Source organism: Poecilia formosa, unplaced genomic scaffold (assembly GCF_000485575.1).
Source record: "Poecilia formosa unplaced genomic scaffold, Poecilia_formosa-5.1.2 Scaffold28, whole genome shotgun sequence".
Taxonomy (NCBI): Eukaryota; Metazoa; Chordata; class Actinopteri; order Cyprinodontiformes; family Poeciliidae; genus Poecilia; species Poecilia formosa.
Genome location: NW_006799967.1, coordinates 3,369,178 through 3,396,696, shown reverse-complemented (window position 1 = coordinate 3,396,696; position 27,519 = coordinate 3,369,178). Strand labels below are relative to the sequence as shown.

General features: G+C 40.4%; 2 protein-coding genes across 3 annotated transcripts; one reads left to right on the top strand and one right to left on the bottom strand.

Moving 5' to 3' along the window:
- Positions 1 to 1,540: 1,540 nt before the first annotated feature.
- LOC103135916 (prostaglandin E2 receptor EP4 subtype) lies at positions 1,541 to 8,358 on the top strand. Its single transcript, XM_007548929.2, has 2 exons — positions 1,541 to 3,061; positions 5,458 to 8,358. The coding sequence occupies exons 1-2, from the start codon at positions 2,255 to 2,257 to the stop codon at positions 6,019 to 6,021; spliced, it is 1,371 nt and encodes a 456-aa protein (XP_007548991.1). The 5' UTR covers positions 1,541 to 2,254; the 3' UTR covers positions 6,022 to 8,358.
- Positions 8,359 to 10,441: 2,083 nt separating this feature from the next.
- On the bottom strand, positions 10,442 to 27,465 carry ttc33 (tetratricopeptide repeat domain 33). Of its 2 annotated transcripts, none has more exons than XM_016669923.1 (5): positions 27,375 to 27,465; positions 26,773 to 27,003; positions 22,803 to 22,884; positions 18,289 to 18,420; positions 10,442 to 15,184 (listed from the first exon to the last, which is right to left on the bottom strand). In XM_016669923.1, the coding sequence occupies exons 2-5, from the start codon at positions 27,000 to 27,002 to the stop codon at positions 14,810 to 14,812; spliced, it is 819 nt and encodes a 272-aa protein (XP_016525409.1). In that variant the 5' UTR covers position 27,003; positions 27,375 to 27,465; the 3' UTR covers positions 10,442 to 14,809. The 2 variants fall into 2 exon arrangements, with proteins under 2 accessions (XP_016525409.1, XP_007548990.1); XM_007548928.2 differs by having other exon boundaries at positions 27,335 to 27,441.
- Between the last annotated feature and the right edge of the window lie 54 nt (positions 27,466 to 27,519).

Sequence of the window (27,519 nt, the reverse complement as noted above, 5' to 3'; positions counted from 1 at the left end):
CACTACTAATTTGTTTGCAGAAATGTTTAATTGAGTCAATCCAATCCAGTCTTACGGACTCATTTACAATCAAGATAATACATTTCAGTGCATCCCCATATAATACAATCTCGTGAAATTTAGTTTATAATAATAAAAAATTGGAAATCCAATTTCTGGTGCAATGAGAGATTTACTTTCCATCAGTCCTTCATCCTAGACAAGTATGTGACGACAGTGGAAGCGAACATCCAGTTGTTAATAGAACCCTGTTCAGCTGGCCTCATAAAAAAAAAAGACATCCCCATTATTCTACGCTTTCCTTTGTTCACACTGTTGCCATCTCCTCAGCCAGGAAAGTCACTTTTCACTCTCCCAAAAGGAGCTGGATGACCAAATGAGATGGCTGCTAATGAGACCGGTCACAACATCTTTGCCAGCAGTAAATTGTCTTAAACATTCCACTTGTTCCGACTTTAATTGGTCAATATTTAGAAGCGTGATCAACACGGACTGGACAGCTTCATTCACTTCCTCCGCAGCCATTGCCAAACTACAACCATAGACAGACTGAAATTAAGAAACAATGTAGAAAATCAACAACATTGCTAATAACTCCTTCTGCTTGCTGACTGGCACGAACGAAAGTTTCCCTGAGAAATCAAGCTCAATGGGGGAAAATCTAGACAAAGCACTGAAGAGAGGTGAGAATCGAGCAGAACTGTGTGGGAAGGCAAAAAGGCCGTGCTGCCATCTTCCACGATTCACTGGGACATGCACTGGAAAAAGGAGTTTTGTAGGATGTTATTTATATGCAATTAAAATGATTTATCTTTTAATCAAGCACGTTAGTTTTTAAACCTAATTTTCAATAATTGTCAAATTGCAACAGAGTTAAATATTTTATTTTGGTAACATTTCCTCCCTAGCATTTTTGGTTACAATTTAAGTGACAATGATGTGCCTCACTTGTTTATATGGGTCACAGTATAAAGCAACAACATAGCAAAGATCAGTAACTGTTGTGAGGCTTGTAGTTATGACCTATTTTGCGTTTGAGGAAGAATTCAACCTTGTATCCAACACTAATGCTGTTGTTGCCAGTGAGTGGCATATTTTAGCTCTGGTTGTCCTGTTGTCTTAGTGGAATAGTTTTTTTTTAAATTTCATTTCAATTTAAATGATTTTAATTAATCACAATCCTGCTCTTTAACACACACACACATACACACNATATAACACATTGACCCACAGCCACTGCCTTATGCTCTTTCTGTGCAAAACGACTGAACAGGTGTACCTAATAAAGTGACCAGTGAGTGCTATACTAAGATAATTCTGTATTAAGAAATTTTCAGATATTTTGCACTTTCAATTAAATTTAATTTGGAAAGTTTTACCATTTGTGTCTAAAGTTTAAGTCAAAATAAAATAGAATGGTTTAAACGGCTGTTTAATTTAGATCAGTTATTTTTTTTTTAAAAATCTATCAAATTGTAGCTAGTTTTTTTTTTCTTTTTTTTTTGAGTATGTACAATTTCACAATTATTTGTAATTTTCTCAATTAATTTTTCCATACCCATTACACTGACATAATTTCGACAAGGAAATAAGATTTAATGTACACTATTAAATGGATGATCAGATGCTATTTTTAGTTCTAACAGTTTATGTCGACGGTGAAATACAGGTCAACCGTAAGATAAATTGCCTGTTATTTCCAACAAAGCGCGGTCTTATTGTAATGTTTCAACCTCGAAAACTATTCAGGAAAGGGAAAAGGCTTTATAGCTCCTTCCCACCTCTGATTTTATTTGTTTAATTAAAAAAAAAGCAAGCTGTTCTGCTTTAAGCCACTACTGTCCCGACCGCTTGGTGTGTGTCAACTGAAAAGTGATTATGGTCGTAAATGCAGCAAAAAAGAGGATATGAAACTGGGAGCTGCGAGTCAGACTGCGCCTCCTCGGCTGTGCGCCCTGGACGCCCACACTGACAACAACCCAGACCTGTATAGGAGGAGCTGCCGTTCAAACTCAGACTTCCCTGTCAAGTTTGTGGGTGTGATGAGGACGTGAAGGTGCAAGCCTCCAGACATTAGACCAAACTCTCTCTCTCTCTCTCGCTTATGAGTTCTTGTTTTTCCCTGGTTTTAAAAAAAATGGAGGTATGATGCCGTGCGTAAAAGTGAACGGACGGTGGACACAATGGATTCGTTGTTCAGCAATGAAGAAGACGCGTTGATGGAAAGTGTCTGTCCTTCGGAACCGAGAGGAGAATGTCTGCTGTGAACGAGTCGCTCGCAGGAATGAACGCCACGGCGGAAGAGACGCCTTCTCGGTCGCTCACCATCCCGGCGATCATGTTTGTAATCGGGGTGATCGGGAATGTCATCGCCATCGTAGTCCTGCGCCTGTCGCGGAAGGAGCAGAAGGAAACGACCTTCTATACTCTGGTGTGCGGGCTGGCGGTGACAGACCTCCTGGGCACCCTGCTGGCCAGCCCCGTCACCCTCTTCATCTACGTGAACAACAACTCGCTGGAGGGAAAGCTGTGCCAGTACTCGGGCTTCATCCTGCTCTACTTCTTCTTGGTGCAACTCAGCATCGTGTTCACCATGTCCGTGGAAAGGTTCCTGGCAATAAATCATGCCTACTTTTACAACGAGTTCGTCAACCAGAGACTGGCCGCGCTGACGCTCTTCGCCGTGTACGTGTCGTGCCTCGTGTTCTGCGCGCTCCCCGTCGCCGGGATCGGGGAGGTGAAGGTCCAGGAGCCGAAGTCGTGGTGCTTCATCGACTGGCAGAGCAACAAGACCACGGTGAGAACTTTCAACCTGATCTACGCGGGAGTGAACTCGGTGATTGTGCTGGCCACGGTCTTCTGCAACGTGATGGTGTGCGGGGCGCTGATCCTGATGCACAGGCGCTTCATCCGCCGCACCTCGCTGGGCACGGACCCGCGGCGCATCGCGGAGCTGCGACGCCGGCGGAACTTCAGGCGCTTAGCCGGAGTGGAGATTCAGATGGTGGTTGTGCTCATCGGAACCTCCGCCGTGGTCCTCATCTGCTCGATACCTTTAGTTGTAAGTATGGGGGTGAGATCATAGCATAAACTTTGCTGCTTTTGGGTATGAGCGCGCGCGCCAGAGCTGTCACAGGTTCTACAATGTAAGAAAGCATCGGAATTAAACAAAATACGGTTTTATTGGCATTAAAAGTAAACAGAAACTGAAATGTATGTGACAACCGCGGACTCTCAGAACTTTGTGTTCTTATTTGAGATCTTTGTGGGCAGATGAGGCATGTCTCTGAAGCACGTGTGGTTACGCACGCGCTCTTTCCTTTCAGTTGGTAAACCTTCTGTTGGTTTTCTGGCCGCATATCTATTAAAATGGGGGCGTAAGTCTTACGAGTTGGCAGCTTTCTGAAGCACAGGACCCCCCTCTAAAGCTGCAACGTGTGGCGGCTATTGATGTGAGAATATGACCAAACGCCCAGGGCTGCACTGCAGAGGGGGCAGAAGGAATAGGATACTTATATATATAAAAAAGGTACTTGTCATTATCATTGCCTCTTTGCATCTTCACACAGTGTCAGAAAATAGTATTGTGCAAATATATTGCTGCATAAACCCTGTACCTAAAGAAGCTGAAAACACACGCACACAAAAAAAAATATCTGCAGAAAAAGTTATCTAAAAAAAATAAAATATTTTCAGCATGTATTTATTTATTTGCCTATTTATTTCTGCCTTCATTTTTAAGCATTTTGACCTCATCAGTCCTAATCAGAACTTTAAATTTGTCATGCATTTTGCATTACTTACTTAAAAAATATATACTTTTTTGTAATTACAGCATCCTGTATTTTTTTTTAAAGAAACAAACTAAAAATGATGAAGGGCAGAATGAGTTATTTGTGTGGATTGTTTATTTAGAGCTATTGTTTCCAATAATAGAAAACTAAGGGGCTTTTTTTAGGCCTCCTGCATTAGCTCTGATTCAACTGCATGATTAAATGTGTAACTTAAAGAGTAAATAAGTGTCCAACAATGTGATGGCTAAATTAAATTATATCTAAATTATATTGTTTGATTGTGATTTGGGTTTAAAAGAAAGTTTTAAAATCTCTATCTGATTAGCATTAACACAGGCTAAAAATACTATTAAAAATTAAAAAGTGGCTAGAAGGACAGAAATGAGCCAAGGGAGTCTCAAACGAGTTAAACATGTAAAATCTGAGGTGAAATTTCCTATATGTTGCAAAGAAAGAAGACTGTCATGTTAAGAACTGAGACATTTGTGCCTCTGGCTTTAATGAATGAGTGTTGGTTAGACTCATGGGAAGCAACAGCCAAAGGCTTGTTTTTGATGACAGTGAGAACTGCTCTTGTTGGCCCATTTCCATTTAGACCCCACTGTGATCTCACTGAATTTGCCATCAGTAAGGAGTCATTAAGAATTTGCTCATTCCATGGCATTAATGTGCAATGCTTTACAATAACAGGATTTACAGTCCTGAGAACTTCTCACGTTGTGTCAACAATCTTTTCAGTCTTTTAATGGGAATTTATGTGAGGTGGGACAGTAGTGACTCATTTCCAGTGAGCGGTGTGGCACGGGTTGGTGCAGTTTGGTGTGTTTACCAAAAAGCCTAACTTTACGTCACACTAGTGCGACACGTCCTTTTGTCACAAGCAGTCACGTTTTCGTGCCCCCAAATCAATGGACTAGGATCTCCGCCCTAACAGGACTTGTCACCTGACCGGGGAGCCCCCCGAGAACGGTGCTGCTTTGTGGAAATCAGTCAAGGCATTTTGAATACAACCAGATCCATTTAAGTCAAAGTCCAGGCCAGATTCAGTTGAGGTGCAAAGGCGATACTTAAACGTTGATGTCTGCAGATGCTCTCCATCAGATTAACTGAATTTGAACTGAATGAGCATGAATTTGTCTCTACATCTGTAAAGCTCATCTTACCCCGAAGGACTCGCAGCTGGAAGGGAAAGGTATAGCAGTGGTCTCAAGCTGAAGTCACCTTTCATATGTGCCCGACACATATGAAAGCTTGAATTAAATGGTAAAACTGGCTCACTGGCATGCAGTCAAGCTCTATAGAGCTCTGCTAATGAGCTAGTATTGGAGCCAGGTGTGCTGAATCGGAGAGACATCTAAAGGTTAAAGGTCACCGGCCCTAGAGGTCTGCAGTTTGAGACCTCCTCTGCACAGTGCATTGAGTCAGTGCTATCGTAAGCAAATCCCGAGTACACTTTTCAGATTTAGTTTTCAAAAACCAAAACAAATAAACGCACACACACAGAAAAAAAACATGCCCTTTGCTTTTAATTCCACACTTTCCATCATGCAAAATCTAATCTAAAAAGTTCAAAGATGTGAGCCGGGTTTGGGGAGTGAGATGCACCTCTGTAGTTTGGAATGCTGCCTTTTAAAACTAATTTATTTCTGTCTTCTATCATCAGCTGAGGATCTTCGAAAACCAGCTGTTCTCAAACCAAACGTCGCAGACCTCTGGGCTGAACAAGGACCTCATAGCCATCCGCATGGCCTCCGTGAACCCCATCCTGGACCCTTGGTTCTACATTCTCCTGAAAAAGACGGTGGTTCTCAAAGTCCTGGAGAAGATCAAGTGCCTGTTCTGCAAAATGGGCGGACGGGGACGGCGGGGAGGAGGACGCTTTCGTTGTGCGGATGGCGCCCTCTCCTCCTCCATCATCTCGCGGGACTCCCCTTCACTGATATCCCGTGAGCCGGGAGAAAGAGTCAGCACCCTACGGACCGTCCTGTACCCGAGTGACGGGAATGCGCTGGGGCTGGCCTCGTTTAAGCCCGGGTCCGAGGACGGCTCCTGTCCGGCGGCTGCACAGACGTTGCAGCGTACGCAGGAGGAGCCGCAGCCTCAGACGGGGCTAGAGGACGACGAGGCATGTACTGCGCCTAGTGACCTTCCAATCTGTCCCAAGGACACGGCTCTGCACGTGACCCTCGCAGACAATACTGCAAACACGCAGGAAAAATGCATATAACCTTCGTCATGACCTCGGTGTATTATCAACGTATTACTCCTCAGTATTGACTCCTCCGCCGCAATTTATTCAAATCACCGCAGTTGTAACGTACAAATCCACGGACGTCACCGAGGAGCTCTTCTGTTGCACTTTGAAGACTTTCGAACCACTGCTCAGCCATCATGAATGACAGGCAATGACTGTATAGCATCAATGTTAAAAATGTGAACAGCGTGTTAAATTATTTAAAGTATGAAAATGTATGCTAATGTCTTCTCTGTGAGAAGGTTTCAATACTTCTGTGTCATTTTGCATTTCCAAAAGATGAATACGCTTATAGTGTGTTTGGATTTTTTTTTTTTGTTTTATGTCTTGACACTTGCAAACAGGTTGTATTATTTCAAAGTGCATCCCTGACATTGCCAGATATATAGTATTTTCTCTGCATTTCATACCAAAAGGCAGCTATACTGTGGTTTCTTTTCCATGGTAAATACACTAGAAGATGACTAAAAAAAGACCTTAATGTGACAATTATTTTATAACATTATTCATTTGCTTATTGTAGCGCAGTACTTTGAAAGAGTCCTATCTTATTTCGGCTTAACGTAAAGTGCAGGGCGTCCCGTCTAATTTGACTGAGTGCTGATGTTAAGAAAGGGGATTAAAAAACACAAGACATCCAGTATCCTGACAGGTAACATTGTTTTTGAACACTATTCTCTTTGTGCTGCTAAAAACATTATTTTGATAAAGGTCCAGATGCACCTGTTTTTCATTGAACAAACGTCATAATGTGCTGAACTCCTCAAATGAAAATAAAAAAAGAATTGAATTCTTAAGAATGTTGCTTTAATCGCATTATTCACAACAAAAAAAAACAAAAAAAAAACTGGAGCAACAAGAAGAACTATCCCTTTTTTTCCCCTTTGCTGAAGATAAAGAATAATCCAGAAGAAATGTATTTACATTAATCTCATCCGTCTCACATTAGTGGTAAACTCATCCTATCCAGTCCAGTGAGCAATCGCTGATATCTTCACAGAATATAGATAGAGGTTAACGTCCGCAGGATTTTTCCTACTCAGATTACTTAGAAATGCAATCGGCTGTGCTGGTTATCAGTTTAAAGGGTGTTGGATACAAATGTTCAGCAAACTCCTCAATAAGAATAACAGCTGAAACCAGATGTTCACAGACACCCCAAAAAAAGACACAGCCATTTTTCTGACTGTTCCGTTGGGATTTACCAAAGTAGCTTGTGGTTGCGAAATACCAAAAAAAAAAAAAAAATAGAGAGATTCTTTAATATTTTTATTACTTTCCTCAAAGTCAGAAGTTCATGAACACCGAGCTTAATACGACTTTAAAAAATTAGTAAACCCTCATGAAGAAGAGTGTTATTGTTCACAGTGAAAGGCCACTCAGACAGAAAGAAGCCATTACTCATGAAAAATACCATTTGCAAATGGATTCAGTGACTAAGGCCTTCATTTCTGGAGACATGTCCCATGGTAGATTGAACTATTGGGCAATAAAAACCTTTGACACAGTTAAGTTATTAATAACTGAGGTGCGTCTGTTATGGTCCGCCCTTTATAAATGATGATTACTCCAGCATATTTCCATACTGATGGGGTTTCTAAAGATAAATTAAACAAATCAGACAATGGAAATGATTTCACCACACTGCAGCCACCTGCTGAACCTCAGCTGGTGTGATTTATTTCGGACATGAGAAAACGACAGAAACAGACATAAATATACAACTAAACAAACAAAAGTAAAGCAAGGCAACACTCAAAATAGTCCAGCAACAACAAAAACAGAATAACATGTTCGAAAGGGACTAGGAAGAAGAATATACTTGTCATTTTTCCTACTCATTGCCCTTAAATAAACAATCAAATCCCCCTCAGAATGTTTTATATATAGTATTTGCATATTTTCTTATACGTATCGCAAATGAGGGAACAAATGATCTGTGAAAACACCTGGTGATGGACAAAGCCCCTCATTCCTGTACTCTGTGAAAACTACTGTCTCTTCAACTACAATGAACTCTGCTTGAGATCTACAGCCAACCACTTCCAAAAATAATTTCTGGATATTTCCAGGAAGGAGCTTTCTTATGACTTGGTACATAAATTGTGCTGTTTGAGAATGAACCAGGACAGGAAAATTTAATGTTTTTGATTTTTGAAAAAAAGTTGACTTTATATGTTCTTTGTAGCTGGTGTTATTATCTGGTATGTCTCCTTTTTTTTTGTGTAATATTGATCCAGTGATCGAGTTGCAAAAGTATCGCCGCAAAAACCTCTCCACAGCAAATGAAATACCAGTAAAACCAGTGAACAGCAGAGGACGTGGAGTGATTTGTGCTCCAGGATGTTTCTCACCTTACTGACAACTGAGATGCTCCTTGATAGTTTATTGGTTTTAACTGGGGTTTACTGAAAGAAACCAGTTTCCGCAAACTCTTTTCATTTCCACACTTTGAATATCCATCTTGTACCCACCACCAGGACTTCGGTTCGGCTTAAATTTGATAATAATCTGCTTCTACCAAACCACCTCTTACGTCTTGAACCAGCACATTTCTGAGGTGATCGTCAGCAGTAGCTCATGTGAATCTCTGAAGGCAAACGAACAGCCACATCTGTTCTGAATCTGGTTCCACTCAGAGTATGAATGACTGGGTAATGAATTACCAATTGAGGAAAAGTGTTCACTTAACGCCTCTGCAATTAATGACGGTCTACTAACCATTTTGTTATTTATCTTAATATGAAGTAAAAGTACACAGAATACCTGTGCAAGAAAATCCACACTCCCCTTTAAGAAATGGTCTTCATTAGTGTTTTCCTTTGTCAGCAGGATCATTTTTAAAATGTGCAACACATGTTATCCCCTTCACCTCTTCCCATAACAGCAGTAATGACCAAAGCACTTAAAACAGAGCTTTTCAGATGGAACCAGCAGACGGCTCCACGACCTCGCTCACCTGTGGATGGATTGCTTCTTCAACAACCCCTAAACCCCCATCTCCACCGTCCCCCCACGAAGATTTCCAGGTCCATCATGGCGTCCGTCCAGAGCCTTCAGGGAGCGGTTAAATGTCCCCGCTGAGGACGAGCGCTCTTTATTGGAAGCTGCGACCTCAGACTGAGAGATCTGTCCAGGCTGTAAAGTCTCTCCACAGACAGGAAGCTGTGATTGACAAATGGCTGAAGGAAGATTTTAGCAGATGAAAAAACGATCCCTCTTGGAAACTTGCATTGTTTTCTCACCTCATCAGACCTGGTTAGTCATACACTTAAGAAAGAAAAAGCTGGTTTAGACATTTAAAGCTCTAAAACCAGCTGACATTTAGGAGAATGAGTTAAAAAAAAGCATTGTGGATGGGACTTTTAGCAGATGCAGATGGGTACTTAAACAGAATAAATTTCTTGATCTGGATCTTCTGCTGGCCTCTCAATACTTTGTGTCTGTATTTCCTGCTTCACTGTATCCTATCTTTTGCGTAATCTTGGGCGCCCTGACGTGAGTTCAAACGGCAATACTTGGACCATAAACTGCATTCTGTGGTGAATCGGACAAAGAGAGATGGGCTTAAATAGGGTTTCCAGTAATCCTAAAACTTTTATCAGGGACTTTTATGAGTTTTCCATACATGTATTTTACCTCCATTCATGCCTAACACTAAAAACTGAAAAACACTTCCCAGAAAAAGATTTAGTATTTCTCATAAGCATATGTTTTACAGGATCTGTAACTGATTTTCAGTTCAAAGCAGATGGTTAGAGGTGTGCTCAATTCGTACTCCTGTGCGCCATCCTAATAACGACAGTGAAAAAGCTGCCCTGTTTATATATATATATATATATATATATATATAAAAAGCTAATAAACAACCACGAGTTATCTGAGAGCTCGGGTTTCTTCTGTCCACTTCCCTGGTACGATCAGTCATGTACTCACAAAGCCCCTCATCTTTAACATCTTCGTTTACGTTAAGTGGGGAATCTCGTATTTGATTATTCACAAAGTGTTCTGTGCTGCTTTTAACATCTTTGTTCGTTTACTCTCCACATGTGGGGGTTCTTTAAGAGCATTTTGCCTTTTAAAACCTCTTCTTTTAGATTTTATCTTCCGCATTTTCACACCCACAACATGTTACATGTTCTCTTTTCTAAATCTGATTCACTCTGTTTGACTCATCATCAGGTCTTCTGCCTTCCCAGCAGGGATTGTTGGATGTTTTGCCTATCTGGGTTTTGAATGCATCTCTCTCTCTTTACTTTGCTCTATGTGTTTTCTACATTATTACTCTCAGGGTTCCTACAAGGCAGGCTTTATGGTAAAGAGAATGGGAGACTGATGGAGAACAAGGAAGACACAAAGAACGGGCGGAACGGCAGTGAAAGGAAAAGGGTAAGAAAGCAAGACACAACAAGTTGGTTTATTTAACACCGTTCTTACACAAGGCAATTGAAATTGGATTACAAGACATCAAAGGAAAGACAAAATTAAGCATAGATGCATTGTATGAAAGAAAGGGATGTTACAAGACAGAAGATAAAGGCGTGACAAGGAATAATATGTACAAGAAGGAAAGACAGGAAGGAAGCAAGAAAAAGAAGAAAACACCATCTAGACAATGGAGCAGGGGAACAAAGTCTGGAAAGACAAATATTTTTCCAAACTGGAAGAGACTTCAACACCAGATTTTTCCAGATCACGTAGGAAGTCTGTACCGTCTTCCACCACAGACTGTCTGCATCCTGAAAGCTTCACTAGCAAGCAGCTCAAATCATTTTAGCGCTCTCGAGACATCCACTCACACATTTGAACTAGGAGATTCTTACACATGAACACACATCTGCACACAGAGACATATGCAGACCACGAATATAGATGACACATCGGTATTACATGCAGCTCGGCGCCACTTATTTCACTGCAAGATCTTAAAATAACAGCTGCACCTACAACATAATTAGGAGTAATTTTACGACAAAGATATTTTTGGTGATTTCTTTTTTTACTCCCTTTCACGTTATAATTTATTCTTTATATCATTGGGAATTTGCTACAACAGCTATGGATCCGGTCTCAGCGTAAAAGAAACTCCCACTTCTGTCTGTTTGTTGTGCTTTCGCAGTAATTCTGTCAATCCAAGCAAACGTACGGGTTCAGGTCATCCACAGCAAAGAAGAATGGAAAGAAGGGAGCCATCATAGACTGAACCTAGTTTAGAAACACAGGTGGGCACGGCAAATCTGAGGAAGAATGCGTTTGGGTTGGATGACACCATTTCTGACCTGCATGCAAAAGACTGTAAGTGAAGGAAGATTAAACTCACCATTGATACTGTGAGACACAGTAGTGGGAGTATCATGCTGTGGGGTTGTTTCTGCACAGCGGGGAGAGGGAAGCTAGTCCGAGTTAGCTGGAGCTAAATTAAAGGATAGTTCTGTGGTTCAGCTAACAAAATCTGCACATCTAGTGACACATAAAGACAATTACAAAGACGGCCTTTTATTACCTGGAGAACATTTGCGGGGTTAAAGGACTAATGCCCCAGCAAAACGTAGAGAAACTCACAAATACGTTTGTCTTTAGGTGTATTGATTCCTGCAACAGTATCTTCACAGGTCTGCCTAAATAAAAAATCAATCCTCCAGGTGCTGCTGCTTACGTTCTCACTGAAACTAGGAAGATAGAGCACATCAACCCATTACTAAAATATTTACACTGCCTCCCTGTAGCTCAGAGAACCACAAAGCATTCCGTTTTTATGTTCCACCAATCTGGAACAAACTTCTGGAAAACTGCAAAAAAGCCAGAACCCTGAGTTCCTTTAAATCAGGGCTACAACGCCTCCTTTGATTCACAATAACCGGAATTTACTGCTTTATTCACTTGATGATTTTGATGATGGCATTTGACAAAATGTAATGCTTTTTGTTGACTTGTAATCGACATGCATCATACAGTGGCCCCCAGCTGTTCACAGGGGTCAGGGATCACGGCCGCCTGCGAATAGCTCAAATGTCTGAATACTTGAGACTTCCTTCACTTTCTAACATCACAAAAACAAAGCAAGGTTCTATATTGCAAAACATCACATCTACAAACCCTGTAAAGTATCATTTGAAATCTAGCATGTTTTTCACTCTGAAAAGGGGAGACAAAAAGCTTCAAAACGGTCAATAGGCTGATCCGTTTTGCGTGAAATGCCAAACTGCCCATCAGCTGACTTGTCGGTTTGATGAAACATCCTTGGGTGTCAACCGTCCAGAAAGCCTCCCGTCTCATTTGCGTGAAAAAAGTCTGAAAAAGCCGAGCCACTGCTAAACGCCCCCCAAAAGACGAGCAGAAAGTAAAACGAGTCCCATCTGAAGAGCACTGAAAACGACTTGAATTATTTATGCTCATTATCAGATGGGAGAGTGAAATCACCGCAAAGAGGAGCAGGAGAGGAGTTTATTACCATTAATCAACAGGGATATCTATCACACTACGCCTTTAAATGCTCGACTGGCTGACTCAGACCTCAACATCTGTGCTCGGCAAAAACAACACGGAGAAAAAAAACGAACCTGTTATCGGCCATGTGGCGTCTTCTTTCAGTTGACCTCGGCCCTGTGGGACGCGTTTTGGATTAGTCTGACAACCACGTAAGTCAGCAAACACACACGCTGTAGGTATGTCTTCAAACTGAGTTATGATCAAGATCGTGTCAGTGAATATTGAGCTGTTAGTCGACTTTTTTTCCCTTTCTGAGCCCCAGTTTTTGACATGACCTGAACCCAAACTGTGGAGCAAAACTTTGAAGATTTTTTTTTTTTTTTGGGTGTGTGCTGTATTATTTGTCATAAAAAAAAAGAATTAGTTTTCCAATCTTAATTCATCATATTTATGTTTACACATCACTGCGTTTTCCAAATCCAGATTTGATGAAAGAACTTGGATGTTTTACCGTTTGTTGTTTTTTGCGAATCAATCAAGATTAACAACATTTGTTGAAGTTTTTATTTTTTTGACAAAAAAAAAAAACATTGTTGCAGAACCTTTTCAAGTTCTACAGCAACTTTTCTTTCAATTTGAGATCTGGGCTTAGGCCACTCCAGAATGTCCATCTTATTGTCTTCTGTGTAGCTTTAGCTGGATGCGTTGGGTCGCCGTCTTGCTGGAAAATAAATGTTCTCCAAAGCCGTCGCTCCCTCGTTGCTCAGTTTCACCCCGACTTACCACTGCTAGCACCAGTTGGCTGGGCCTCTGTTGAATTAGGTCATTCACTTTAAAGGAAGTGACTATGTATTCAATCACATATTTGTGTTACGTATCTGTTGTCATTTGGTAGAAATCTATTTGTTTTATTATGATTGATAGGGAAAAGCAATGAAAGGGTAAATTACATTTTGTAGAAACTGTACAAAGCTGTGAAAGAAAAACTACAAAACCTCTTAAAATATTAAAGGATTGGTTTAATGTTAAAACTTAATTTGTTCACTTGACACTTGGAACAGAAAGGAACAGCCTAGCATGTGCTCACAATGACAACACATTTCCATTTAGAAGCACACATCAAAAATCTGACAGTTTCATACAGAAAAGTATTTCTGTTTGCGTTCAGATTAGTAAAAAAAAATACAAAAAAAACTTTTACTGTGTGTGAAAGTAGATAAAACACGTCGAAGTAACGAAACACACCACAATAATAACCAATTTCAAAATAAAACAAACTGGTTGTCTTTTATAACTGCAGCGCCTCACGAAGGTAATTATACCCACTGAACATTTACACATTTTGTCACATTAAAACCAGAAACTTCAACGTATTTTTCTGGAATTTTATGTGATATGGAAGTGGAAGGAAAACAGTACAAGGTTTCAAATTACTTGCACAGATAAGAATGTGAACTTCAGTGCAACCATTTGCCTTTAGGCCTTCTCTACTTGATACAGTCTAGCCGTACTAGGAAAATACTCTAGTGACCCCAAAACATCACGATGACCAAGGAACGTAACAAATATAACTGAAGTTGGTTTATTATAAAAAAATCTCAAGGTTTGAACGCTTTACTGTTTAAGCTAACATGATATGAGCTGACAGGCTGGGAAAGGAGAACTATAATCACAGAGAAGCAGATGAGACCTTTGGTAACTCTGGAGGAGCAGCAGAGATTCAAAAGTAAGGTGGGGTAATCTGTCAAAGGAACATCCGTTTCTCTACCAGGGATCTCCAACCCTGAAAAAAACAAGATCATAAGCTCAAATCTGGTAGACCTACAGCCTAAAAGATTGGCAGCAAGGTAAGCTGAATGTAAATGCATGCCATGCGTTTCACATTTTTAATCGTAGAAACATTGAAAAACAGATAAATTTCCTTCTGCTGATGCTCTGTTCTGGTCCGCCATATCAAATACATTAACAGGTCTGTTGTAATAATGTGACAAATTGTGAGATGCTTTAAGGGGTATGAAAACTTTACCAAGGCACCGAATACTTGAGCATCTGGATCCATTCTGCATGAATGGGAGCAGTGGCCTCTAGCTGAACACTGAACCGACTTTCACTGACTGGAACGCGACTCCCAGGCTGATCTTTCCACGTTCGTTTCCAGCCCCGTGAGTCACAACAGATATAAAAACTTAACGTTCACGTTTAACTATAATTGATGGTAAAGAGGTGGGATAGTTAAATATAAAGAGTTGCAACAACTAGGTCTTCTGTGATCTTTGTGTCTAATATTAAATTTACGCTTTGCACGGGATAATCAGTTCAATGTGAGAGCAGTTCAGAGTCCTCTCGCTTTAACAAACTGCTCGCTTGCTGGCGTGTCCGTACCCCGCGATCCCTCTTCCCCGCTCACGACGTTTTGTACGTTCCCCTCAGCGTCTATCACCACCGTGGTCCTCCGCAGCTCCTCGTACTGCGTCTGCCTGTCAGCGACCGCAACGCAGGCTGCTAGCACTTCATCGGACTCAAAGTCATAGTCCTGCTCCAGCTCGGGGGCATTTAGGATCTGCTTTCTGGTCTCCTCCTCCTGTCTGATCTTCTCCTTGGTGGCCAGCTGCTGCTTCTGTAAGGTCCAAGCCCATTTCAGGTCGTCCTGCCAAAGGCTGCGCTCGGAGGGACACAGGTGGATGGCGATCTGGAAAGACCTCACAGCCTGCGGAGAGAGAGCCGACAGGAGGAAGGTTTTGAGGAAGCAGTGGAAAATGTGAAACGCGAAGGGCAATCGTTCAGGAAATGAGCCGGAAGTCTTTTGAGATGTGTGTTCACACAAGAGAAACATGCAGCATGTCTGGGATTACGATCCTAACCTTCTTACCCTTGACAGCTGTAGTTTGTTATGAAGCTAGATCAATATCTCTTTGCCGAGTCGCAACTGGAAGACTGCGTTGAAACACAATGGCAAGCGTCTCTAGTCGTTCACACAACCAGGCGCCTGCCTTGATAAATGACCATTTGATCCCCACGAAATGGTCAAATCGATTTCATCCGACATGCCAATAAAGTTGACTGATGGTCTTACAAATCAACTCTGATAAATATCAGAGGCCTGTCGAGCATCTCCAAAAGCTAAGGGCCTGGAAAATAAGGTGAAACTCAGCAGAGTTTAGCTCCTTAAATCAGCTGCTGAGGCTCTGACTGAGCTCCGAGAAGTCTGAAGGAAAGTTTTGGGATGCATTTTTGGACTTAAAATGAAGATTAAAAGAAAAGATATGTTAGCATTTTCAATCATTTTACAGAAGAAAGAAGATGGAAATTAGCCATCCGACATATTTACATGTAACTGTTCATTAATAAGTTCAGTATTTTGTTTTCAGATGGGCTTTCCTTTTCTTAAAAGAACAGTAAAGACAATCCGTCATTCACATATTAAACTGGCGTCGGCATCAAATGTCACAGATTTTTCAGAAGCCTCAAGGAGAATCTAGGACCTTACATTTTACTCTTTGATTTCTCAAACACTGAAAACATTTTTGAATCCAATTTGTCTCACGACAGACAGAGGCTACAGGCTCAAAATAATAAAACATAACAGCTCTGTTGACTACGGTTTCCTGCTGTCTGATAAAAGTCTTGCTCTTTCACAGGCAAAATGCACAGCATTCATGTCTGGATGTAGCAAATACAGTTGCCTTTTAAATACTTTCTTACTTTCTTTAATTTTTAAATATCTAATTATGATTCAAAACAGTTGAGTTTGAGTTTTCTCAAGCAATTAGACATCATGCTTTCAATGGCTGGAAACTTATTGGATTTTTGAGTTTCCGTGTGTCATCTCAGAATGCTATTTAGCAAATTATCCTGAGATGAATCACTAAATATACATATGCAAGATGACACTGGGGCTGCTAATCATCTTATTAGAGATCCCCATTTAAAACACAAAGCTTTAATTAAATAAGTTAGCTGTGGTCAAGTAGAAGCAGCTCCTCACAGTCACTCCCACCCTCCACAAAGCTTCGTCAAAGCAAAGGACAGAATCAAGTCCGACATCGGGGAACACACCGATGTACTCGGCTTCACAGCTTTTTATTTTACCAACGTAAAACTCCTGAGCGGTTAAAAGAAACTCAAATCGATGTGAAACAGAAATGAACAGAGAAATAAAAGCTGCAGAATTTGCAGGAATAAATTCTTCAGGTGTATGAACTTGGATGTTGTAACTCACACTGATGTGCAAAAATTATTTTTCACACTGCCACAGTAACTGTTGTTAGGGGGCAACGTATCTAGCAGGTTAGCACACCAGAGTACCGTATAGGAAAATATTGGGTTTAATAGTAGGTTGCAATTAAAATTACTTTTTTTGAAGAAAAAAAAAAAGAAAAAGAAAAAAAACAGGTCAATAAATTTAACCCTGAATACCCATCAAGAGAAAACAGACACCATAAATGCCAACATTTTGTTGACGTGTTGTTTTATTTATTTATTTTTGCATAGTTTATTTACCCTGAATTGAGTTTACTGGAAAGTAAAAGCAATAACAGAACAGTCAATTAAAGTAAAAAAAACCAACAAAAAAACAAGATCATCTGAATTGCCAAACAGGCACAGCCTGAACATGTTGGTAAACCCAATGTTCTAAAACACGACAGAACAAGTTGTTCTAAAAATAGACATTTGTTCTGTCCTACCAAAAGGGCTTCATTATGCGAGGAGGTGTGTCTATATTTAGTTTTGTTTGAGCCTAAGTAACTTTCAACACTTCCCATTGTTGTTTTCCTGGCTGTCGGACAGGTCTCCCGCTCCAAGGCAAGCATGAGCGAAAATAACCTGAAGGGGATTTTTTTATATTTTTTGCCTTAAACCGAGGCCGCTCGGCTGCCGGGAGGGTGGCAATAAAGTGGCTGTGATCCACAGGTTTCACACACGCAAGTCACGGCGCGTTCCGAGGCAATTTAGTCGATCGTCTCGGCCGCAGGCACCTGGGTGCGCTTCATCAGATCAGAGGATGGAAGCTTACAAAAAAGAAACAAACTAGGACATAAGATATTTAATGTGTTACAGAGTACCATCCAACGCCGGTTTTGATCTCAAAGTTGTTTTTTCAATATAAACACACATTTCAGATATTAGCAAAACATCCACAAATATGGAATCAGCAAATACTGAGATGGATGGTTTAATGGACAGATGGACAGAATAATGGATAGAATAAAGTCTTGAACTGCATATTTTCCTTCTTCACGCTTTGTGAAACCTTTGGAAAATAAATTACAGACTTTTCCGAAGTGCTTCAAACCGCAGAGGAAACCTGCAGCTTTTCAGTTCAAGATAACAAAATAAGAGGTGAACGGCAGACCAAATGAACATTTCAACCCAGATCATGGACTGGTTGGGTGTAATTCAGATCCATACTGGTGTGTTACAACAGGGAAAAGGCCTGAAGCTATGAAATGCAAATGCTTCTGTTTAATGCGGCAAAGAAATTTCCCCGAAAGCTGCGACTTAGAAAACAACTTGCATGCCTGAATGAAGTCGTATTCCTTAACAATTTCCGAGATCCTTATCACAAAACATTATTTCTTGGAAGCCCAGAAGCTATTTAATTAAAAAAAATAAAATAAAAAAAAAGATCAAGTTTGAACAAATTAAAGTTTTTTTAACTAGTGTTTCTCAATTTAAAACATAGCTCCTACTGCAAATCTTTTTAACAACATTTCTACATATTCACTTGGCAGAAGCGATTAAAAAAGGTGCATCAGTTGTTGCCTTCTTAAACCAAACCGTTCACCCTCTGAAGGGACCATCGTTACTCACCAGGTCCACCTCTCCCAGGTTGAGCTGTGCCCGGCCCAGAGTCTGCCAGCCCTCCCACCACAGCGGCCTGAACTTCACGGCCATCTCTGCTGCCTTCACAGCAGGAAACACTTCATGCAGGATGGTCAGCACCTGCAGAGGAAACACGCATGGAACAAAAAGAAAGACTGCATCTATGCTTCTGCGTATGCAACGTCATTGAGAAAATACCAATCCGCACGTAGGACAAGACATCAAAACTCTGATGGCGACTAGTTGCAGGAGATTTTGCTTTGAGGTGTCGATTAAATACTGGAACATTCTTACGTCTTCACCTCTGAAAGGATCATTAATTGTTCGTGTTACAGTGTGAAAATCACAAGACAAGCGAAAACGATTAGGCGTGAGATGGCATTTGAGATTGTTTTTCAGGTCTTATTTTAGCATGGCAAGCTTTTACGAAGGCTGGTGGTGAGGTTTTCCACAGGCTGCCAATATTTCCAAATCTAGCATGTTTTATTACACCCAGAAGTTGAAAGCTCCAAAGAAGAAAACAAAGTAACTCTGTAGTAAAAAGAAAAGTAATAAAAATCAGCCTCTCTGCTGAAAAGCACTTCTTTCTCTCGCTCTCACAGCCTGAGATGCGCAGAGATGTCTGTCGTAGAAAACCGTTTTCCTTTCACTGTGCTCTTCCTCTGAGGGAAAATCTGAACGCTTAACTGATACTGAAAATAGCTGACTCAGCAACGTCATCTACACAAAAGAGTGTTGTTGTCAGCCCGACTTGGTGGCACTGAGTGTCGGGCGTTTACTGACTGCAGAGATTTACAATCAATTGACCAGAAAACGTTGAAGCATCATATGCATCCCTTCAAACTGCTACATGACTTGAATAAAGTCAAACGGTACGTTTCTGGGAATGTTCGATGTCAATCAACCAATCAATCAAGTTTATTTGTACAGCACATTTCAGCATCATGGCAGCTCAAAGTGCGTTACATCATAAAGACATAAAAATCAACAATCGAAACATTACATTCTTCCGTCATTACACATCAAAATGTTGGTTAGTGTTTCATTTACCACGGTCCAAAAGCAATTCTGAACAGATGGGATTTTAGTATTGATTTAAAGGCACTAAGTGTTTCAGCTGTTTTACAGTTTTCTGGACGTTTGTTCCAGATTTGTGGTGGATAGAAGCTGAATGCTGCTTCTCTTCGTTTGGTTCTGGTTCTGGGGATGCAGAGCAGAACCAGATCCAGAAGACCTGAGAGGTCTGGAAGGTTGACATGACAACAGCAGATCTTTAATGTATTGTGGCTCCTAAGCCGTTCAGTGATATATAAACTAACAGTATTTTGAAGTCTATTCTCTGAGCTTCAGGGAGCTGGTGTAGGGACTTTAGAACTGCTCTCTAACTTCCTGGTTTTAGTCAGGACGACAGCAGCAGCGTTATGGATCAGCTGCAGCTGGAGGATTGATTATTTTTTAAGGCAGACCTGTGAAGACGCTATTGCAGTAATCAATGCAACTAATGCGACATTAGTCCTCTAATCCTGAAAATGTTCTTCAGGTGACAAATCTGCGATAAAATATAGCATAAATCAATATGTGATTTAAAATTTTAGGCATCAAAGTCAGGTGAATTTTCTCCATCTGCCATAATAGGAAGGGATCAATATTCAGTTTCTTTATAAAGTTTCAATAAAAGGTAAAACCTTCGCAAAAATGTATTTGCAAAAATGTTAGTTTTTGTCATTTCAATATAAAGCAAATGGCTCCATACCTAGAGCCTATATAAGGTTTACAATTAACCACATGTTCATAAGGAGCAGAGTGCAAAGCAGCAGCACCGTCATAGGCTTTAAATTTCTTCCTGGAGTTAACTTACATCTCCCCTGACCCGCGCTCACACGTATCATTGTTGAAGTGAACTCGTTCCCCCTCCTCAATCTCTTAAACGCTACTGTGGTGTGAGCTTACCAGCTAGATTTCTGTCTGTGATATATTAACCATACAGTTCTTGATTGAGGAGGGAGGGGGGGGGGCACCCTCTTTCAAACCAGAGGTTTTACATATCCTGACAGCACTGATCCATCCGATACTTCGTAGGTTCTGAAGCAATTCACTCTCGAGTGTACAGGGCCGTGACACGGATTTTACACAGCCGTTATTTATGAGACAACGATGAAACCAAAGTGCAAAAGCTGTGTTTGAAAAACTAACTGCAACCTATAATTTAGCAGCTTGTAAAATAAACTTTAGCAGCAATGAGCCGAAATTTTGTGAGGCCTTGTCGGTGTCTGTCACCCCAGAGGGATGGCGTCCCCCCGGCTTCTTTGCAACACCACTTCAGTTCACCGAGTTCATGCAGACTTCTTAACATCCCACTACAAGCGTCTCGATCATACTTGACAGGGCCACTGCACCAACTACATCATTTTCTTTAAAAGGAGCAAGCTGGCTCAACCAACAAGTCAACTCCAGTGACTACAAGCTGCCCTACAAACGAGGCCAGTTATATTTCACCAAAACTATATTATCTCCAATGCTAAATTACTTCATGCTACTAAGTAGCGGCGGGTTCCACTGTATGATGGAAACACATAAGACGAGGAGGTGAAAGCTGTACAGATGATAGCAGCTTTAGACGTGCAGGAAGCCGGATGTGTTGGGCACAATACAGATTAAACTGAACAGACACAAAGCACTGAAAGGAAGAAGAACAAGAAGAAGAGCGTCAGCATCATCAAGCACGTCGTCTGAGCAACGGTGCGGATCTGAGGTATGTCGGCTTATCTTCGTTTTATGGACGTAGAAGCATCAAGTAGTAGAATAACTAACCGGCGCTGCACACAACACACATAGAAACGCTGAAACAATCAAAGTAACCTGAGGTCGGTGTGTGTGTGTGTGTGTGTGTGTGTGTGTGTGTGTGTGTGTGTGTAAACTTGTCATGGCTTGAGACGAAAAAAAACCCCACAAAAACTGTTTGGGGTAGAGTTTCTCCAGGCCTGGTCCACTAATGATTTCCTTCTCAAATTTCCTGTAATGGATAATATTATATTAGGCATGGAATACTCAACGTGATGAGAATGACTACGGTTACAAGGAGAGGGTTTATTGTGTTAGCCTATATTGTGTTAGTTATAGTAAATGGATAAATAACGGGAAGAGGCCCATTTTGCCCGACTGCATCCTCCAACTTCAAGTCTGTTCTGCTGAGTTCAGAAATGATTTTCTTTTTTTCCTGAACACGAGCGAGAGATTAAAACCAGAAATGAAATCATAGACGCTAAAGTGCAAACACAAACAGACAGAGAAGAAGAAGAAGAAGAAGGAGAAGGAGAAGGAGAAGAAGCAAAAACATGGAAACGGATTCAGTATAGATTAGTCTGGCAGAGTGGTGTCGGAATCGGGTTCAATCTCCAGCTGATGACACAAAATGGACAAGTTTCTAAAAGCGTTTTCACTACTGGCTTGGTGACGATTAGAGGTGAAAGTTCACAAATGATGAGAGAAAATGTGGCTCTTACTGTGGCTTGCGAGAACAGTCATACCACTCGACTCTTTACATGTCGAATAACGACGAAAATATTCAACATTTTATCTTTGGATTCTATGTGAAAGACCAACATGTAGTGATAAAAGTGAAGTGGAAGAAACTGACCTCTGACTAAGAAGGATGGCCATGCATGGAAGGCAGTTTGTCAGACTGCATTTTATTTATGGGTATCATATTAAGTTGAATGCCATTGTTTTCAGATTTTTACTTGTTAAAAAAAAGAGATAGCAACCTTTTAGAGCCACAAAAGGAACACTACCCTTTAAAACCAGAGTATAGAAATACCTATTTTAAAAAGGTATTTGCTAAAGAACCATAGTTTTATTTTTTATTTCTAGGTTTTAAGAGGAAAAAAAAAAACGAAGAATTAACTTATTTTCCTGAATTCCTCCCAGTTTGTGATCCAATGATAAAACTAATAGTGCAGGAATACTAAGATGTATTCCTGCACTATTAGTGCTGAAGAATGGCTAAAGATGGTGGTGGCAGCATTATGCTGTGGGAATGCTTTTCCTCAGCAGGAATAAAGAAGCTGGTCACAGTTAACAAGGAAACAGGTGCAGCTAAAAACATTCTGGCTAGCAAGTGCACAAGACTTTACACGGGGCTGATGTGTAAACCTAAACATGCAGCCGGAGATGCAGTGGAACGGTTTAGATTGAAGCACATTCAAGAGTTTGATGTGCAGAGACCTGCAGCGTTAGCCACAGATAAAGTTGGTTCAAAGCAGTATTGACTCAGGGCAGCTGGATACAAATGCAAACCACATTTTTCAGGCTTTCAATTGAAAAAAAAAAGGGAAAAAAAAGAATCATTTTGCTTTCACTTCCCAATTATACTCTTCATTGTCTAGCTCTGACATATACACTAATTTAAGTACATAAAAGCTTATCAATGGGACGTGACAAAACCCTCATGAATGCAGCAGCAGGGAAATGACTGAGAAACCAGTAAGTTGGTAAATATATACCTGAGACTTCATTTCGTACAGCGGAGAGCTGTCTGGAGTCAGCTGAATAGCCTCATCCCACTTCTTAATGGCCTCCCAGTGCCTAAAAAAAACAACACACACACTCATCTCTGTGATTCCTTACAACCATGACTGTCCTACACTAATAAGACACTTTTAACTGAATCAGCACGGCTTTGTTTTACTGTCTCAGCTCAAAGATTTTATATACGTTATGTAACTAAAACACAGTTTGCTTTGTGGATATAATGAGGAGATTTGCGCTGATCATTTCTGCAAACAGACATTTGTGAAACACATCTGAGTCATGCTTCAATTGAATTTGATCCTCTCCCCACAGCAGATCTTTTTTATTATTATTATTATTTTCTGAGTCCCATTTATGTCTTGGTTTCAGTTAAGTAAGGATTTCCAAGAGCTCATTGCTTAATTGAAACATAAGTAGATTTGTCGTTTTTAATAGGTCAAACGTTTCCCAGAACAATCTGCGTTGTGCAACACCTGTCCATCGGCCTGACAGAGTGGCAGAGGTAACAAAGGCTGCGAAGGCTTAAACAAACAGACAGGTTTCTGCAGTTTAAAACAGGCTGCAAATCAGAGTCTGCGAGGTAGCAGGGTTGACGACCGCTTGAGAAAAACCACTAAAATGTAAACAGGATTTTCATAAATTTGGCAACTCCCGATCCAGTCCGGATCCAGGCGGCTGTCACCACGGGTTTCAGCCGTTTTACATACGTTCGTTTTCACAGCACAGGTTTACTTTTCGACCGCACCGAATCGACATGTCCAATCTGTGAAAAGCGTCACTTCAGGGTCAATATTGACAAGTTTCCCCAAACAGGGGGAAACAAAGACTGAGGTGGAGTCATTAGTTTGGCCTTCTCGCTGTCGTGTCAGCAGCTTTCACCGCTTAAAACGAGACGGATGACCCGAAAAATCCGAAAGCAATTAAGACCACACAATGAGGCAATTAACATCGATCAGGTGAAACAATATCTTCATAAATCATTTGAGTGGATTTATTGGGAAGAGAGCTGAGTGAGGAACTAGAAACTGAGGGAGGGCAGAAACCTCTGTTGCATGAAGGAAAGGAGGAAATTAAGCAATGTAGCACATGAGGCAAGGAACAAAAAAAAAAAAAAAAAGCTTTTCATAATGAATTTGATATTTTTATCAGTCAAAAGTAGATTACAGAGAGGAGGCACTAATTCTCATTTCATTTACAGATGTAAACAAAAGTTTGGAAAAAAAAAAAGACAGGAGCTTTGCAGCTCGTCTAAATACAGAAAACCGTAGAGAAATAGGAAGTTGTGACAATTCAACACAAAACAATCCAAAGGAAAAAAAAAAAAGAAAAAAAAAGAAGAAGCTCTCCCCTCACATGATGAAGCGTACGAGGGTTACTAGGGTCAAAGTTTTGGAGGAGTTAAAAAAGTTTCTTTCACAACCTGAATGTCGCCAAATTTGGCTTTTGTAGAAGCAAAAACCAGTCAGACATTTGGACACAACTTCCCCTTCAGCTGAATGAGGGAGGCGACATCTCTCCTTTTCAGATAAGGCTATTTTAAACCTGTAATTAGCAAGCTATGAGTTGCCAAGGAGTTAAAAAAAAGTTTAGGAATAAATTAGAATGCATTACAAATGTGTTTACAAAAATAAATAATTGCTTCAAAATGTATAAAACACATACAGTTAAGGTAAAAAAAAAAATGTTATGCTCTTGTATTGTACAAGTAAAATTATTTACGTTGAACAAAAACAGCTTGTTTCTGTTAACAAATGAGGGAGGTTCACTCAAAAGAATAAAAAAGAAAATAAATAAATAATATCTGTAATATACATGCTTCCACTTCGCTTGGTAAAAGCGTCTGGACCCTCAGCGAATGAGAAACAATTGGCTGCTGGAAGCACGTTGAAGTTTTAAACGATTTGATTTGGTTTTAACCAATCACTAAAGTCTGACTGTAATTCGCCAGCTCCATCACGAAGGAAGCCACGCTATGAAGCTTACCGGAAATCATATGTGCTGTAAAACACCCGTGAGGAGTAAGGGCCACGGCATCTTTGACAGCAATAACATGTCTGAAACATTCCTCTGCTTCCGACTTTAGTTGCTCAATATTTAAAAGCGTTGCCGACACGCTTTTAAATCGTATCTGATTATTTATCTTCAGGGATGTGCTGCTGGTTTTTGAGGCCGGAAGGCCCCCAATGGCATCGCCGACTCAGAAAAAAAATACATGTTGATATAATAAATATTAATTAATCAATACATTCAAATATAATATTGAAAAGATCAAATTAATTATTGAATTCATTAAATGTTAAAATAATACAGAATTATAACATATTCCTGTACCGACTCACCCATCAGTACCAGCTAGCAAGGCTCAAACTGTTACAGACAAGGCGACTGGTCCGTATTTGAGTTGCTGTGCAGATTAACCAACCACACCTCAAACCTCATCCTTATTTTATAACACCTATCAAATGTAAAAATGTTTATCTGACAAACCTTTTTGTGATGAGTGGTGGCCTTCATTGCCCCAGACAACAACCCTGCAGACAAGCTGCTTTTTGACAACTTTTTTAAAAACATCTTTATAATAACGTGCCGCAATGAAAGCCTTGTGTTTTTACTGATTACGATGAAGTCAGAAAACAAGTGAACAGAAAGGCAAATATAACTCAAAAAACCTGAGGATGACATCAGAAATACCGAATAAAAATACCACAGGATGAAAGCCAAAGATTTTTGGCAAACTGTGAGAAAGTCTAATGATAATAATAATAATAATAATAATAAAAAAATGACGTAAAGCATTAATAGCAGGATATTAGGCTGTAAATATGTTTCTTTTTCACAGCAGGGTGCAGCAGCTGACACTCTGGGTGTAAATTATGGTGCACTCAACAAATAAAAAGTAACGGCCGGTGTAAGACACCCACATCCAATCTAGATAAATATTAACTATTAACTGGTAGTAAAAGCACATGAAAATAACTACAGAAAGATTCCCAGAGGCTCAGATCAGACACAAGGCCCAAGGAGCTCCCTGATTACACCAGAAACATTCAAACCTCTGTAATAAGAAACTCACGTCAGAGGCCAATGTTGCTGGAGACGAAAATGCACCGTCACCAACATCCCCGAACAGACACAACCTCAAATCTCTAAGCAGCCATTAGGCAGCACCAAGCATCATTTCCAAGCAAAATCCACTTTCTCTGGGCAAACGTGATTACAGGCAGCAACTGAAGGCCACAACATCACGTCCTCTGCGCTAACAGGGTTTGTACAAAGCAACTGTTCTTTTTGACTGAAAATGGCCAATGGGTATAATATGATAGATGCACAATAAAGATCAAGAGGCCTCTGAACTTGGCCCTCCAAAGTAATGCAAAGATACCAAGTGTATCAGTTTTCCAGGAAAAACAAAAAATAACTGCATTTTCCCCACTCCATTATTGTTACAACACAAATTTTACAATGACATCAGGTGATAGAATCAAGTTTCACAGAAAGGTTTTTAAAATCTCCCCCAGGCTTGATCAGCAGGCTGTTTTATGTCCTTTGCTTTTAAAGTTTATGGTTAGTAAAATAAGAGCTATGTTAGCTGTGTACAATACTGCCATCTCCCGGACAAATGGCAACAGCACGCCGTTCTGCCCAAATTTAGATTTTTATTTAATTGTTTGCCTCTTTTGTTTGGGGCGGTAAGCAAAAAGTATGCAACTAAAAATATTTCTTGATTCATTTTACTTTAACAGAAGACTGCTACGGTTGTATTTCAGGCCATCCTCACACAATCAATCAGAAATGTGCATGCATAACCTTCTTAAAAACACATTTAAAGGACTGCAATATTGCACCATGTGATTCGCATCAATATTTCTATCTGTGTGACGCTTTTAAAGCAGTCAGTAAGGTGCCACAATGACAGGGTGCGAATGCATCAGGTGCTCTCACCTGCCCTCCTCAGCCAACAGGGTCCCCTCCTCTTTCAGCCTCTTGCTCTTTGCGGCACAGTCCTCCAGCAGGATCTCCCTCTTCCGCTTGATGGCGTGCAGCCAGTCCACCTCTTCATCCTGACCCGCCTCACCATCACCTTCCGTTCGCTCGTCCTCAGTCTCAAACTGCTGCACCACAGACTTTGACACCTTCTCGCCAATCTTCCTCTTCCAGCCAAATGAGGCCATCCTGAAAGACAATACTTTTATTCTGAAATGCTAGTAAAGAAGCTAATAAGTTGATGTTACAATCAACAAGGTGGCTGATATGCACAACGTGTTTCAACTGTTTTCAAGTGGTAAATACTGGTTTATTTAATTACAATGTGAAACATGTCGTGAGGACTAATTTGATCAAAAAGCTTTTAGCTAGCGTTAGCATTGATAGCCTAGCTGCTATGTTATAGTTCCGACACAAAAGACATTAGCTTCGCAAAACACTTTATTCTGACTGAGCATTAATGAAAATAGAGCCACTAGAGTGATGTTCAAACATTTATAGGAGCTATGCACACACATACATTTACAGCTGTCCCGCATATATAAACTAATGCGCAAAACCTAGCTGTCGGCCATTGTTTTTAACCTTTAATGGTGCTTTCAATGTACATTGAAGAACCAGAATCTTAGACATTTCGCCATCATTTTACAAGATCAAAAAATATATAATTATTTCCCATGTTTCTATTTATAAACAACTCTTAAC